Raw genomic sequence first — 17,537 nt, forward strand, 5'->3', positions numbered from 1 at the left:
CCAAATAAATTTTAGGATTGTTTTCTCTAATTCTCTGAAGTATGATGTTGGGATTTTGATTGGGATTGCATAAAATCTGTATAATAATTTTGGGAGTATCACCATTTTTACTATGTTGATTCTTCCTACCCAAGAGCAAGGGTTGCTTCAGCAGCGCATATACTAAATTTGGAATGATACAGAGATAATTAGCATGGCCCCTGTGCAAGGATGACACAGAAATTCACGAAGCTTCATTTTTAAAGAATATTTTTCTTAGATGTGGAATTTTAGATCATCATTTATTTTCCTTCTCCCTGTAAAGGTGGCATTCCATGGTCTTCTGGCTTCTGTCACTTTTCTAAATTGTGGAGTTTCATTATCCTTTGTCCACTTTCTGTAACACTTCTGGTGCATGTAAGAAGGGCTTTAATTGAACTGTCTTTTGTTTCTAGTTGCTATTAACAGAGCTGTTGTCCTGCTGGGGTCTATTAAATCCTAATGTGGAGAAGGCAGTCATTTCTACCCCAAAGGCAATTTCAGAAGAAATATCCTCTGAGTCTTTTAAGTAATTGAGTCAACCTTCCTTGTCAAATAATATTCATATTTTTTTCCTCCCAGAATTCAACCAGTTTGTATGCACATTGATTTTGTTGAGTAGTAGATTTGAATAATCTTGATATTTTACACTATACCAAAGATAAATACTTTTACACATGCTTTAATTCAGTGGTTCCTAATTTTTTCGGGGGAGGATCATAAGCTGCTTGTGTACCCTTTTAAGAATTTCTCAGTAAAAGACAGTCTCCCCCAAATAAACACCTCTAACTCTTACATATATCTTTAGAGAGCTTAAGGAACATTTCTCTACCCCTCTACATCTACCTGGATGAAATTTCAGGATAAAAACCCCTATGATGGGCATACAAAATAAATATTGAGGTAAATGAAAAAGCCTAGGTAAGTCACTATTTGTGCCCTTGATATCTGTGCAATAACATGGTGGGGAAAAAAGCCTGCTGGCCTGGCCCAGGAAGGTGTAGGTTGGATTTCTGGCTTTTTCATTCATAAGACCTGATACCTTCAATGTTCTCCTTTAGAAATGGGAATAGTATTGCTACCTCCTTGGTATTGGTATGGGAATAAGATGAGAAAATACACAAGAAAACACTTCATAACCTGTGCTGTCTTCCACATGGAAGAGATACTATTTACATGTTAAGGGACATATCTATATCTGTATATATGTGTACACATATATAAGAAATAGTTTTTGTATCTCCATACTTTCTTTTAAAGTAACATCTCAGTTAAATACATTACTTTTAAATAAAATATTTTGTGCCTACCCCACTTAATTTGGCACCACGTATGGACAGTAAGATTGAGAATCTGTGAAGAGGAATCTGATTTGGAGGTTGGGACTGAAATCAAGATGTACAATGTGCGCATCTGACTCTGTAGTTAATATTAGTACTAACTAGTACCTGTACTTCTGTTTGACTTCCTCTAAAATGGGATAATAATAATAATAATGTATCCCTCCCTCAACTTTTCAAGGATTTTGCTTGGCAGGGAAGGTTCTGAATAGTTATGATTTTTATTACAAAAGATAAGTTCCAGATATTAAAAAAAGAATCAAATTTGGTAGTTCATTTAGACCACTATATTTATATTAGAATAATGGTTTTAATGGCACATGCTATTAAGTTTCTATTATGTTTAACATACCAACTCAAAATCATTCCATATAAGGCTGTGTATCACACTCAAATGCTTTTGAGAATGTGTCCTACTATCCCATGAAAAGGTGGTCACTATCATTACAAACCTTTGTTAAGTTTCCATTTTTGTGTTACTATAAAAGTTAGAGTTTGTGACTTGTTGTAGTTAGCAGGATTGGGCAAGGGAATACATTAAGTACAGGACACATAATTTATAAGGTTATTTTATGATAATTACCCAAAGAGTCAAATGCAAAGGAGTACAAGAGATTAACTGCACACTAGAAACCACAAATATTCAACGGAGGGCCTCGATCCCAGCAGTGTCCCACACAAGTCCCGCTAAAGGCTTAGAGTCCAAGGCAGTGTCCTCCTCGAGTCCAGTCAGTGGCCTAGAGCCCATGACAACGTCTCCTGCTTGTCCGTATTGAGGATCTGCACCTGGAAGGCCCAAAGGCCAGGGGTGGAAGCCAGAAAATCTATGCTCATGAGATGAAGGATCTGTGCCACCAAGCTGAGGGATCCACACCGAAGCCAGGAAGTGATGCTCACAGTAAAGATCAGAGCTCCCCTGATGAAAGCTGCAGCCATTCCCAGTGACAGGTCCTGAGCTTCTCCTCTAATGGGAATAGTCTAGTTTGTATGAGGAAAACCATCTGCAGCAAGCTTCTCCTAGAAAATCAACAGGCTAAGAACTTCCTCCTCAGTTCTCTTTTTATGGGTACTGGTAACAATCTTCAGATGGATCCTCCACACCCAGACCATGCTGAGTCAGTTCAGCTGGGCGTTACAAGTTGCCAATTAATTAACACACTACATGACCCTTGCCGAATCTTTGTATGCCTTTGAGACTGTCATGATGGCCACAAATCTTTCCTCAGAAAATGAGCACAGATTTAGACTACCTGAGATTCATTTACAGATTTTCCTCATTGTCTCAGATTTAAAAAGATTTATCACTTTGTTCTCATTGTCTATTGCAAAAACACACCGTTGGCTTGTTACACACTGATGCCAGATGTTTTAGAAACTAAATAGTTAAGGTTATCCAGCAAATGATATTACTGTTAATCAAGTATAACTATATGCAGCTGTATTGCTTGTAGTGGCTGAAGGGAAGGAGGGAAAGAGAAAATTTGTGCAAGAATACCCAGTGTTTAGGCTAATACAGCCACCCTGTTTTTTTAGGGCATTAATGACAGAGGTTAATGAAGAAGCCCTTAGAATATACATCTTAGTGTTCAGGACCACTTCCATTTTAAATGCTATCTGAAATAGAGAGTATTGGATAAAATAGCTTAAGGTAGCAAAAACAAACTGTAATATATTCTTAGTGCTTTGGAAAGAAATCCATAGGCTTCCAGCATTTCAGAAGAAGGTTGGGTCTTTGAGACTTATTGATAAGTTTAATTAGGATAGGGGATGCTTGATGGGATAAATTTACCCAATTGTGTGATTATAGTGAAGTACATTTAGTAGGATTATAGTTCATCTTTGCTACTCTGCATTTGTTATTCCTGTTTTCTATGTATCTTGGCTTTTAGAGTAACATCAAGTATGCCAGGGTATAGATGATTTTTTTTATTTGGGCATGAGTAGATAGGTGTGGATTCCCTTCATTATTTATAGGGCAAAGGAAATGACTTTGACACAGATTCCAACTATAGTAGTTTGCTTTGGAAAGTGAAAATTGACTTGTGAAAGGCAAATTTTTTAGGTGAACACAGAGAGAAGAGGTTTTTTTTTTTTGGTTCCCAGGAACAAACTTGGGACCGTGTGCTTGTGAGGCAGGTGACGGCACCACTGAGCTAAATCCCCGGCCCAAGACTAGAATTCTTTAAATTGAAACTTGACCACTGGCCATATGCACACTGTTTGGTAATAAGTTTTTCTGAAAGTAGGCAACAAATTTCAGTGGCAACTAAAAAAATATGAATTAAATCATCAAGGAATGGTTTATTATTTAACATAAGAAATAATACAAAAGATACATTTCACAAGATTAGGATGGAAAGTATACTGTTTTTAAAAATCTTTTTTTTTTTTTTTTTGCTGGTACCAGGGATTAAACTCAGAATCTTGTGCTTGTGAGGCAGGTGCTGGTGCACTAAAATCCCCACCCCCAAATCTTTTTATTTTATGAAAAAATAAAACAAAATTCCATAACCAAATGGATACCCTTAGCCACAAATAGTACTGTAATGAAAGTTGACACAGTTTTGCAAAGCAATTTGGCAGTTTGTGATAAGTTTTTCACATTCTTGGACTGGTTTCTGGAATTTTATTCTAAAATAATAATAAAGCATAAGAATAGACATGACATTATTTATTACAGGATTGTTTATAATGTTAAAGAAAAATACACTTAATGTGCAAAATAGAAGAATGTTTAATCATGGAATTATAGAGCATCAAACACTTGATGAAAGGCAATTAGAAAGTTGTTAAAGGGTCGGGGATTTTACTCAGTGGTTCCACCACCTGCCTCACAAGCTCAAGGACCTGAGTTTGATCCCAGTACCAAAAAAAGAAAGTTGTTAAAGATCAATATGGAAAATATTTTTGACAGAGAAAGGAAAGCACAAGATTATGAGTATTCTATGAGTAGCTATGTAGTGATTACCTATGAACAAAACCTGTCAGGCAAGAGGAAAAATTGATACTTCAAGGTGATGTCAATGTATATGAAATTCAAATATCTTTTTTTTTTTTTGGTATCTGGAATCGAACTCAGGACCTTGTGCTTGCCAGGCAGGTGTGGTACCACTGAGCTAAATCTCTGGCTCAGATATCTTGATGCTGTTATTTTGTTCAGTAATGATGACGTTAAAACAATTTTCTAATATTATGCTGTCTTGCATTTTATGTTAAATGTTGGGCATTTAACTATTTGGTAGGAGTCATGCTTTTATGTTTAATAGACAGCTGTTGTCCCCAAACTATTGAGTAGACCATTCTTTACCCACTGATGTGGAGTATCACGTTCTTGGCCTGTACATGTACCTGTCTTTGGACTTTAGCCTTTGGGATCTGTCCGATGTCATTGTCACACTGTTTATGTTACCCTGTTTTTATTCTCTTTTGCCTTATCACAGGACAAATGCTCACCTTGCCCATCAGAGGTGAAACATTTATTCTTTTTCATACATTTCTTTGTTCTCTTTTGTACTTACTCTTTCAAATGAACTTTAGGATAAACTTACTGAGTTTCTTTTGAAGATTTGCAGTTTGGGTTTTGATTGTATACATTTAATTTATAGGCTCATTTGGGGAGCTAATTTTGCCTACCATGCTTCTCTTTCTAGAAATTTATATTGGGGGTGTAATTCATAGAAATATGATGACACATCACTATTACTTCTGTAGAGATGCAGAGTAATTCTGATATTGATGGCAACAGTCTTACTTAGGAAGGGTTATAGCTTTCAATGCCCAAATCAAAGAATGCAGTTGAATCCAGATCGGGAAATGAAAGACGTACACTATGACTCTGTAAACTGAAATGTGTTTTTACAATATAGGAAACAAGTAGCATTTTAGAAGACAGCAAATTTTAAGTGACCACCACGTTAGAAAGACCCAGGTTTTAGCCAGAAGCAGTCACCTGTGGCTGATTATTTACTCTGTCATTGCTGCTTGACAAATTATTCCAGTAGCATATCTCCCTGTGCTCTTCTAAGTAGTTTCCCTGTCTCCTGAGCCTTACATTCCTTTTCTGAATGCAGCATTCTTGTTTTGTTGTCTTCACATTTTCTTTGTTTTCCTCTCCCGCCCACCACCTTCGCTCTCATTTTCTCCCTCTATTGTTTTCTGCATCCTCTCTTTCCTCCTCTTTCCCTTCCATAATATCTTTGTGTCTTCCTGGTGTCATTGTGAGACTAAATCTGGGGCTCTTTTTATTGCTGAACATAATACTTAGGGCTAGGGCTTCTGGACTTATCTTCAGAATAGATTTGTCTCATTTCTAACTTGAAAGTTATTCATCTTTTTCAACATAAAGTGTGGAGCGGTTCTTGAAAGGGAGCCATCGTGAATTACAGGATGGGACTATTAGGGAAAGGTTGCGATTGAACTCTTTGCTAAGTGGTATTTCTTATTCACCCAACCAAATAAAACAGTAATATGACCATTGTTTGAAATAGATGCAGATTAGATGTGTTTCTGATCTATAAAATCTTTGACCTATTTATACAATCTATTTTCTATTTAAAAAACACAAACAGGTCAGGTCAGATTCTGTTCTAATAATTAACAGTCTCTCCAGCAACCAGCAATACAACCAAATCAAGTTGTTTTTCCTTTTTTAGGAAATGGAATTTCATTAAAGTTTGCCTTCTCAGTCATGTTAGACATTTATTTTTGTTTTGGTTTTTTCTTTTCTTTTCCTTTGCAAGTCTCCTTCCTAAACTGTTATTGAAGCTATTATATGGTAGATTTTTTTTCTTGGTATGTTATTTTCTACTGATTATTTTTGTGTATGCATGCAGGCCCATTTTCTGAGAGGAGATGGTTCAAAATTGCAGACCAGTGATATTTTGCAAAACACCATAATTTGTATTTATATTGGTTCATAATTTCAGATTAAACTTGCTGTGTGTGTGTGTGTGTGTGTGTGTGTGTGTGTGTGTGTGTGTGTGTGATGGATTACAAACAGCTATGAGAGCTATATACATTTTTTACTTAAAATTATTTTAGCCACAATTACTACTTGGCTGCCAGGAGGAGGAGCCATGGACTGATCTGGGTTTTGCTTCTGATCAGTGTAACTGAGCACCCATCCCACAGTGTCATGCTGCCATATGGAATGTCAGGCTGACACCGGTCCAAAGCACAAACGTCCAGGAGACTGTGTGACTTTTCTCTGCTCACTTCTCTCCCCTCTCTCGGGATAAAGAACTCTCAGAGAGAGGGTTTGTTTTTGTTGGGTGAACACACAAAAGCCCCAGTGCTTCTCCACACTGGGCGAGCTGTGGAGGTCCTCCAAAATGGGTGACCCTTTCCACTCCTGGTCTCCACTTCCTTGCCTCACCCACAGGCTGGGTGGAATGCGCTCTGTCCCGGGAGGCCCCACACAGTATTCCTGGTCTGAGCGTCATGAATTCTGCAAAACCACTGAGATGACCTAGCAGGTGGGGCTGTTACTGCTGCTCCCTTGGGTGTAGCTCTGCTGATCTGTCCCACCCCACCACCGCCCCACCCCAACCCCACACAAAGCTTCTGAGTGATCACTTACTTGAGACCATTAGCTGCTGCCCCACTTCCTTTGATGCCTGTCCTTAGAGCGACCTCAGTGGCAGCTCCTCTCTTTGAGATCAAGACACTTTTTAGGGCTTTATGCTAACCAAAGTTCTCAAAAGAAGTGTGCAGCTAGGTTGGAAGATAAAGAGGACTTGGAAATACCTCAGACAAGGAAAATAGCAAATGGAACTGGCATAGGAAGTGTGGGGGCGAGTAGTTCTATTTATTTGGCAATGTTGTGATAATTTAAGGTTCTTGCAACCTACCGTGGCCAGTAAAAGGTAAGGGCAGGGTTAAGAATAATTACCATAAACCTTTGTAATAATTGTGGTTGTTTAGGTACTGTGTAAAAATTAATATAAGCAATGATGTCTGACAGGTAGGAGTTTAAAGTTAAAGACAACAAAGTATCACATTTATTCAGTAAATTAAAACAACAACAACAACACATCTTCCCTATTCCCTGAACTTCTTTAGCTGTAAAAACAGAACAAACCGGCTCTGACATCCATACTAAATGTATCAGGAAGCATCTTCCTTGATGTCAAAAATGTTGTTGTTGGAAAGGAGGTGTCGTGATATTTGAGCTCACTCAACATGAAGCGAATATAACAAGTGACAGTATTTTGGACCCGTGCCCTTTTGTTGTGGTTTCTTAGAGCCAGGACAAGGAACTATAATAATACTGTGACTTACTCATTTTTTCAGGGGCAGATGACAATCTATGCAGAGTTTGACAAAAATGTTTATCTACCTGAAGATGCTGAATTTTACTTTATTTATGACGGATCTCAACAGAGACACATCGTGATTGCAGAGCGCACAGATGATAACGTGCTAAAATCCAGCATTCCAGGTGAGGTGGCATTTTTACTGTGCATGTGGGACATCTCCCTCAAGCGTCTTCCCTTCTGAACGTAGGCCAGGAAGAGAACAGGTGGAAAAGATGGCAGTGCTCTGAGGTCGTGCACGTGTCGTGTGTGTGTGTGTGTGTGTGTGTGTGAACATTAGGAAGAACGCTTGCATTGTGTTATCTCATACCTGAGGTTTGCTGTGCTTTCTACAGCCCCGTCCAGAGCCTGAACTTAGCCTGGGCAGCTCGTCCCACTAGGTGCACGCAGCTCTCCAGGGTGGATGTTTTCTGAACGCAGTCAGATGGAAGAAACACTATACCTATGTTTCGCCTCCTCAGTCCCCAGCCTGGTGCCATGGTTGGCTCAGGAAGAACTGGTTGTGATTCAGTTTGTCTTCCTTCTCCTTTTTTTGTAGCCCTAGGGTCATCTCTCCCTTACCTTGTTCCCTTTGGTGGCTGGGGTTCTCTGTCCATGCAGGATCTTCTTTACTGGATCTCAGGCTCCAGAACTTTCTCTCTTCACTAACAAAATATTCATATTTTGAAAAGTGATTTTCCTAATTGTTTTCTTCAAATACCATAGTTACAGGTGACAAAATATCCATTTTACCTGTTATTATGCACTAATACCCCTTCTCAGATAAGGTTGTTTTGTATTTTCATTGAGATGTGGCTTGTGGATTGTGCACCTAGAGGTGGAATTAAAACACCATTATCTGTAGCACAGTGTCGTAGTCACTTTCCTCATCACTGGGACAAATACGTGACACTTTCAGCTTAAAGGAGTATTTTGACTCACTTTGAGAGTCCATGGTTGCCTGGCACTAAGGCAGAAGCAGCATGGTAGAAGGGTCTGGTGGAGGAAAACTGGAAAACTGCTCATGTCATGGTGGGCAGGAAGCAGAGAGAGAAGGAGTCGAGGCGAAAGACAAACCCTTTTTGGTCACACCTTCAGTGACCCCACCTACGAGAGCACGAGGATTTGGGGGGACAGTCTCAATCTAAACCATAATAGACAGGCAGCTTTTTTGTTCATTAATTGTCTTCCATCATGAGTCTTTCTGGTCCCCTTAAATTGTATCATACAAGGGCTTTTCAAACAGGTAAGATTGGCCTCTCTTTGAAGGCAATATGTTTCTAGGTGCTTTTGTAACATACCTACTGCGTGTAGAGGGAAGATAGTGAATGTACAGACAGCACAGACATAGTGAGAACTGTAAAGATGAATGGATACTTTTCAGCCTGGCCTGGGTCGTTGAATTAATCTATTATCAAATTTCAGAATAGGAATTTTAAGCACCTTTCTATGTGTCTCAGTAATCCCCACCCTTCTAAGAAAAATAAGTCAAATTTAGTTGGTGACACATAGTTGCTTTGTGTTGGTCCCTTTTCTCTCTGTCCTTTTGCTCTGCCCCTTATGTTGATGTCTTTCTTATCTTTAGTTTTCCCCCTTTTCCTTCGTTTGCCTTTTTTTTAAAAAAAGCAAGACTTGAATAGAGAAAGCATAAAAGTAGTTACTAAAATGTGCCTCCCAATATAAAAACTTTTTTGTCTTTTTTTTAATTATATGTAGGGACAATCCTCCTTTCCCCTTCTGTGTGTTACAGAAAAATCTTAACTGGGCATGGTGGTGCATTCCTGTCATCCTAGCACTCTGGGAAGCTGAGGCAGGCAAGGGCAAGTTCAAGTACTGCCTGGGCAACTTAGTGACTTAGTGAGATCCTGTCTTGAAATAAAAAATTAAAAGGGCTGAGCTCATTGCAGAAGTCCTCAGTTCAATTCCCAGTACCGAAATCAAAACAAATCAAAATAATCAAAAAACAAACACAAACCTTTCTGATCATTTTGACAGATTCCTTAGAGATGAATGACAGTTGATTTCCCAGCTTTAAATTTCTCTGGTTACAGCTTTACCAGTATAACCGGTTTGTAGTAATAGTGGATGTGAACAGGGCAACAGCACTTTGACAGGGATGTACATTCTTCTCCTCCCCCTTTGAAGAGTCATTGTGAAAATGGTAGTGGCTCTTTTTGTGAACTTGAAATGCTCTTGATCCTTGAAGCCATGGCAACATAGCCTTTGGGGACAAGCTCTGGAGAATAAGGCAGAGCCGGAGTGACTTGCAACTGTTAGGCATCTGCTTAGAGGTAAGAGTTCACCACAGGCCACTAGAAGCTAAGTAATTTCCCTGTCCAGTTGTGATAATCTGAGTCACAGTAGCTTGGTCCTGCTGATCCTTAGACATTCTGCTAGGGTTAGCTGAAAAATGCACTTAGGTAGAAGTTCACCAACTTTGGAAACGCAGAAGAGTGAATCAATGAAGAGGAATGTAAGGAGAAACAGAGAGTAGTTATTGCGGTAAAAGGCATATTACCACTAATCTCCCTCAAAATAACCCACCCCTTCATTCAAACACACTTATCCCGTCGTTCTTGCTACTTTCTGAAGTCCTCTTTCTGAGTGTCTTTATGAGTTGTGATTTAAAAAAATAAAGTGAATGTTGCTGTGAATGCCATTCAAGGGAAAGGCAGCCTCCTGAAAAGGTACTTTTCGGTGTACCCTCATCCACCTTGTTCACTGGCTCTGGCACCTGCGACTTCTGGCTCTTCTCCAAAGTCAAAATGACCATGAAAAGTAAATGATTTGAATTGACTCAGAATGTTGAGTCAGCCGTGACTCATGAGAGAGGACTTCCAGAACTGCCTCAAAAGGTTGCAAGAATGGTGGGATGAGTGCGTTCAAAGTGAGGGGGTGGATTTAAGGGGGATTAATGGCAATGTGTCTTTTATTATAATAAAGTTAAAGGGAAATTCACTGTTTTTTTTTGTCACACTGTATAGGTATATGTGTGTGCATGTGTGTGTGCACTTTTTTCCCTGTTTGGTAGTCTTCACCCCTCCTTACTCACATTCAAAAGAGGTCTTCGGAATTGGGATGAATTTGTGTTAATTATGCGGTGCTGTCATAAAATTGTTGCCTAAGCAAATAGGTAAAATTACATGACTTCAGAGGCAATGGCAGAGCAGGAAAGAGAAGTGGCCTTTAGACAGACCTGGATTTGGGGTAGAAGCAGAGGTGATCCTGTGGCAAAAAACGGTGTGTTGATGAGAAGAAGACAGACACGTAGTATTCAGCACTCATGAATGATTGTTTCAAAGTCAGGAGCCACTGATTTTAGAGATGATTTTAGAGGTGGGGTGGGCCTTCAGTGGGCACATGGGGTGGCAGCATTTCTAGAACATGGTGTCTTTGCTGCCCACCCTTCTGACGAGAGCTGTCCACCCAGGCAGTGCTGTGGGGAGCTTGCCCCCCAGCCCCAGTAAGCCTGTCCTACTGAACTGTTCTCTGTGTTCTTGTGCAGGCCACCGGCTACAGGAGACGGTGACACTGTCTGTGTGCCTCTTCTCTGAGGGTTACTCCCCAGTGACCATGGGCTCCGGCTCGGTGACCTACGTGGACAATTTGGCCTGCAGGCTGGCCCGTTTGCTGGTCACCCAGGCTGACCGCCTCACAGCCTGTAGTCACCAGACCTTGCTGACACCATTCGCCCTGACGGGGGGAGCGCTGCCAGCATTGGACGAGGAGCTTGTGATAGCGATGACTCAGCTGGAGCTGCCAGTGGGGTGGACTGTCTTGGGAGACTCTTCACCTGAGGGTGGGTATGCTCCAGAAAATTCAGATGTACGCTGTCTGTGTCAAGGGCAGAAGGTACCCTTCTATGTGGTGTCTGTTTCATTGGGTGAGTTTTCCTGCCCACCTTTGGCTTGAGCCTTGCCCCGATGTGGCAAAGTTCCCTGAGGTCCTGAGCCAGTCTCTTGACTGGTTCATGCTGCTCTTCCCAGGAGGTGCTGGGGAGGTGGAGATGAATGGCTTTGCCTTATGGGGGAGGAACAGCTTCCCTCTGGCGGGCTCTGGAGCCACTGGCCTTGGCCCGTTACTCTACTTCCTTTGCTGTGTTTTCCTGCTGTGGCAGCGGAACATTGCTGCTCTCTTCCAAATAGGAAACAAGGACCAAAATGAACTCTGTGAAACACTCAGAAAAAATGCAGCCACGAACAAATGTAACCTGTGAATTAATACCTTTAAAGATGTCAGTGTCACCAGCAGCTTTTGTTTTACGTTTGCACTTTGGAAGATTGTAATTAATATATAATTGTGTATATGTTTTTATCTTTATTAAGTTTATCGGTACATTTTAGTACAGTTACATTGATCATTGGGATCTTGTACCTTTACATGACTTATCTTGGTTCTCATTCTTTTCCATTCCCCAGTCCTCCCTTCACCCCCTCCACCCTTCCCTGTTGACAAAGACATTGTTTCCATGATGTTTTTAATTGTATATATTTATTGGATGTGATGAGATAATTCCATATATGTATACAATGTCAATCAATCAAGATCATGGAAATTAGCATTTCCATATCCTTAAACACTTATCTTTCCTTTGTATTATATTTATACTAACCTTTCGAATTGCTAAAGGTAGAATGGACTCTGAATATCAAGTACTTGGAAGGCAGTTTGTAAACAGAGCCATGGTTTCTGTACATACATCCATACTAGGTCCAAGGCTAAATCATCCAATGCATGTTTCTTGTGATAATTAGAAGTTACATACTTTTGTGGAAACTACAAATGTTGTTTTTATTGAATACAACATATATTATTGCTGTTTTTCTCCATTCTTCCTGTGACCTTAGTTTTGTGGTTGACTATTTTTAAGAGTTTCTACTTCCTGATAAATTCTGTTTATAAGTAACAAGTTGGCTTAAAATTGAGCATGGGTAAGATTAAATGCACTATTTTAGGTAAGAGAGTACAATTTTTATATACAGAATTATATGCCCATAAACCATAATCAGAGAGGATAACCATTTTTTCATTCAATCAGATCTCTCTTGGACACTTAAAGATGTTTCCTACTTTTTAAGACTTGGATGAGAAAAATCTTAAGTGCTATCTGGCATTAACTCACACCCCAATCCTGTGTGGTATACTTTTCTGGGTGATGGCTCATTGACACCTATAAAGGAGTGACTCCAAGAGGGTGTGGATTGTCTGCTTCTCACCTTTGTCACCAGGACCCAGTGAAGGGGTATGAGATATATGGGGCATCACAACAGTGACACTTGAAGGTCTCAGGCTGCACCTTCCATGTGTCCTGTATGTATATAATATATGATCTATGATAAACAGCATGTTATGTATATGTATATCTATATTGATATATGATGCCATATACATGAATACACACAACACATCTATGTAATGTTTTCTACCTAAGGAACTTCATTTTCCTAAACCTCTTGGATTTAGAAAAAACCCATTTTTAACTATAGTGTTGGACAGGGTTTTGTTTTTTTGGAATGCATATCCATTTGACAAAGACACAAAGCTTTTACTATTCTCCCAGACACCGGACTCAAGACCCTGAGAGAAGAGTGAAGAGTGTCAAACCACGTGAAGGGGCCGAACAGGGCGATCACTGGCTTCATTCCTTGGCCCAGCAGCCACCCTTGGCACCCACTGGTGTCTGTGGAGGTTCCATTTGTGCCTTCACAATATTACAGTACTGAAGGACATGGAACTTTGTAACTGCACATGAATAGCTTAAACTAAGGGCTTTCAAAGTGGTGTTCATGTTACCCTTGTGACCCATTTATTTTTCATGCCAAAATATAAAAGTTAAGGTTTCCTAATATTTAATCTGTGGATGGGCAATAGCACATTCCTACAGCTCTTCCTGTTGGGAATGTGTGTTCACAGCTATTTACTGTAGAGCTATGGAATCCTATGAGATTGGAGGACATTGAGTTGTCCAGGCATGTCTTGCTGCCATTTTCATAGTTATTAGAAGATGCATTCTTGTTTATCAAGTCTATCATGACCTTTAATTTACCCATCTCCTCGTATCAGGCAGATTTATGTTACTAAAAATCCTTTCTGACCTTTCTGCCAATATTTACACAGCACAGATATTTTTTCATGCAGGAAAAATTGGAGCAATTTCTTTACATGGTGAGACATTGTATTTAATGGAAGACCAATTCGAGCATCATAGTTATTAATCTGCTCTATAGCCAGGTTCACATCTTGAACTTGCTGCTTTCTGGCTGTGAGACTCAAGCAAGTTATTTTAGTTCTGGTGCCAAAAATTTTTAATCTCTAAAATAAGTTCTAATAGTGCTCACCTCATTGGCTTGTTCTGATTATAAGGTTAGAGAGTATTATAGTGAAGCATTAGAACTGTGTTAAAACATATGACATTTCTGGTAAAAGTTGACCTTTTGCGGGTATGTGAATGGATTTCCATAGAGGGCATCTTTTGTAAGCTCTGTGTACATATATGGAAAATATACTACAGTTTGGAGAAACAAGGCTCCAGGAAAAGGGTGAAATCCTGGTGTTGTAAGCAATTCATTGAACTGTTTTAGGAGTTTTTCTAGACCTTCTTCAAAAACTTTACAGTATCTGATTTTACACTTCTTGCAGCATAGACTTGTGATGAAGCTTCTCTGTATTGTCCGTTGTCAACGAACAGTGTTAACACCCGCATTTTAAGCTAAATTTTACTCTAAGGTTTATGATTGTGTTGGGGGACTTAATTCAGTCCACCATCTGTTTAAATGTCTGTACCAATCTTTTCATAGCCCAGTTCTGTTTTACACACGCATTGTGGCTCGTATATGGATAATGGCTAATTTTAGATTGGTAGGCCTTAACAGCTGTGTTTGTCAGGATGCTTTTGTCAGAATTGTTTTTAAAAAATTTGAGACATTTGTATAAAAATGGATGCACATGGAAAATATAAAGTTGAGTGAAATGAATCAGACACACAAGCTTAAATACCATATGGTATCTCTCATTTGAGCGAGCAAAGTGCAAACAAAGAAAGTGATAAAGGATGGCTAGAAAGGGATAAGGGGACAGCTGTCATGCAGTAGGGAAGTGGTCCAAGAGAATAAGGATGAGGGGTGAGGAATAAAGATATGCCATGTACAGGAACCTAATAACTTCAATTAATGTGTACACTGTAAGCCATAACATGAACTAAAACAAATAATATCACCACATTTGAGAAAGTGGTTAGGAAACCAGTAGGAAGGAGCCGGAAACCAAGCTGTAACATGTGCATGTAACCACTCCCAAGATGATTGTAAACTGCATGAATTACAAACAGGTACTAATAAAAAGAGAATTCTTTGTTTTTTAAAAACCAAATTCGACATTTAGACAAATAAATTCAAATATAAATTTTTCTATTTTAACGTTTTATGTTAGAAATTGTATCCTGGGGAAGCCTCAAGTTTTTATTACATTGACTAACCAAGTAATTGGACATAAATTAATCATTTTCAGTTGAGTATAAATAAGAACATTTGGTGAAGACTAACAGCTTCTGTAGACCTGCTGGATTGTGTCAGATTTTTACAATGTACACTTCTACTTTTGTGGCTGTATTTTGAGTTATTTTTTTTCAAATCCAGTTGATTGGATACTGCTAATTTTGAATTATTTTATATATTATCTTTATACTTAACTCTTAATTTAGTAGAGCTTTCATGTAAGCAGTTTAGAATTTCTTATGAGCTCAGACATGTTTTTATAGTACGTGTATTTTATTTGTTTTGTTTGTCTTCCAGGTAGATAAATTACAGTGATGAAGGGAGAAATAGGTTAAGGGTGAAGCCTACTGCAATTTAGGTAGCATTAGTAGGAGTGGCATCATAAGGGGAGAAGCACTTCTTTTCTAGTAATTTTTTACTTTTTAATAAAATTTGTTTTTAAATATCTATCTATCTATCTATCTATCTATCTATCTATCTATCTATCATCTATCTATCTATCTGAGACAGGGTCTCACTATGTAGTTGAGACTGACCTGGACTCACTATGTAGCCCAGGCTGATCTCAAACTCACAGCATTCCTCCTGCCTCAGCCTCCCAAGTGCTGGGATTCTTGCACCCTTTTGTTTTTGGTAGCAGGGATTGAACTTGGAACCTTGCTCTTGTGAAGCAAGAACCACTGAGCTAAATCCCTAGCCCTAAATTTATTTTTAACTCACACATAGAAGCATACAAATTTTACATATGTATTGGGTACCGTATAATGTTTTGATACATGTATGCATTGTTTAAAATCTAGATCAAATTAAACATATTTATCTTGTCAAACATTTATCATTGCTTTATGATAAAAATTTTCATAAAATCGTTTCTTCTCTCTTTTTCTTATGGTACTGGGACTGTGCATTATGTTATTGTTGTCTGCAGTCACTGTACTGTGCAGCAGCACACCAGAGTATCTCACTGCCATTTAACTTAGGAGCTATTGGTCATTCTTCCCTTCCCTGTTGTCCCAGGCCTCTGGTCACTACCTTTCCATTCCCAGCACCTATGTGATCAACTTTTTTTTTTAGGTCCCACATGAGTGAAATCATCCAATACTTGCCTTTCTGTAGCTGGCTTATTTCACTTGACACAGTGATCTCTAGTTTGATATATGTTGCTGCCAACACCGCCATCTCGTTCCTTTTTAGGACTGAAGAGTGTTCCACTGTATATATAGATGCAGCAGCATTTTTTAAAATCCATTTGCAGGTTGATGGAGACTTCATTTGTTTCCATTTCTTAGCTATTGTGAATGGTGCTGCAGTGAATGTGAGAGTGCAGTTATCTTTTCAACATACTGATCATTTCTTCTGAATACATACCCAGTAGTGGGATTGCTGGATCTCATGGTAATTCGGTTTTTAATTTTTTGATGAATCTCTATACTGTTGACTGATTATTTGTCTTAGTATATATTTAAAAGTATTTGAAAGCTTCACTAGTCATTCTTGTGAAAAATTCTTTGGGTTATCCATTTATTTGTGATTTCTTTGGGTGTAAATACATATTACTGGATGATGGCTTTGTGTGAAAGACCGATTGAAGCCTTACTGTGAAACATTCCTGTATTTCCTTGTATTTCATAATTAATCTCTTATTTTTGTTCTTTTTTAGACCTTGAAAGTTATCAGGAAGGCCTGGGGTCTTGGAGAAAGGCCAGGGTCTGCGGGAGCAAGCATTACATTCTGTAAAGAAAAAAAGCAGAGCCAAAAAAAAAAAAATTATTTGTGATTTCTTTGGGTGTAAATACATATTACTGGATGATGGCTTTGTGTGAAAGACCGATTGAAGCCTTACTGTGAAACATTCCTGTATTTCCTTGTATTTCATAATTAATCTCTTATTTTTGTTCTTTTTTAGACCTTGAAAGTTATCAGGAAGGCCTGGGGTCTTGGAGAAAGGCCAGGGTCTGCGGGAGCAAGCATTACATTCTGTAAAAAAAAAAAGCAGAGCCAAAAAAAAAAAAAAAGAAAGAAAAGCAGAGCCGCCTGCTGGCCTGCATCTCACCCATCATTACTCACAATGCAACTTAGTTAAGTGCTCAAGGGAAGGAAATATCCCAGATTTTATTTAATTTCCAGTCATCCATAATACTAGATTTCATGAAATTAAGCCAGTGAAATAGCTTTCATGATAGAAGTTTCTGAAGGGTCTCAGAAGTCTCATTTATGGTGAAACATTGAGTAGTAATATCATTATCCAACACAATATTCCACAATCTTTCTGTTTTGTTTTAGATTTTTTTCCTGTTTTGGTATTTTGGACAGAAACCTTTTCTCAGTAATCAGCATCGTGTTGACAATTAGGTTACTGGGGATGAAATATTCTAATGTGTGTTTTATGTGTT

General features: G+C 38.8%; 1 protein-coding gene and 1 pseudogene across 2 annotated transcripts in view; both read left to right on the top strand.

Moving 5' to 3' along the window:
- Positions 1-17,537, top strand: part of Arhgef28 (Rho guanine nucleotide exchange factor 28) — a 300,102-nt gene that overhangs the window by 106,403 nt on the left and 176,162 nt on the right. For both annotated transcript variants that reach the window (XM_010635168.3, XM_033761423.1), the window contains 2 exons: positions 7,650-7,797; positions 11,157-11,450. In XM_010635168.3, coding sequence (XP_010633470.1) covers positions 7,650-7,797; positions 11,157-11,450 — 442 coding nt within the window. The remainder of the gene's footprint in view (positions 1-7,649; positions 7,798-11,156; positions 11,451-17,537) is intronic.
- On the top strand, positions 143-241 carry LOC117285582 (annotated as a pseudogene).

This window comes from Fukomys damarensis, unplaced genomic scaffold (assembly GCF_012274545.1).
Source record: "Fukomys damarensis isolate Sample0158 unplaced genomic scaffold, DMR_v1.0_HiC HiC_scaffold_1, whole genome shotgun sequence".
NCBI lineage: Eukaryota > Metazoa > Chordata > Mammalia > Rodentia > Bathyergidae > Fukomys > Fukomys damarensis.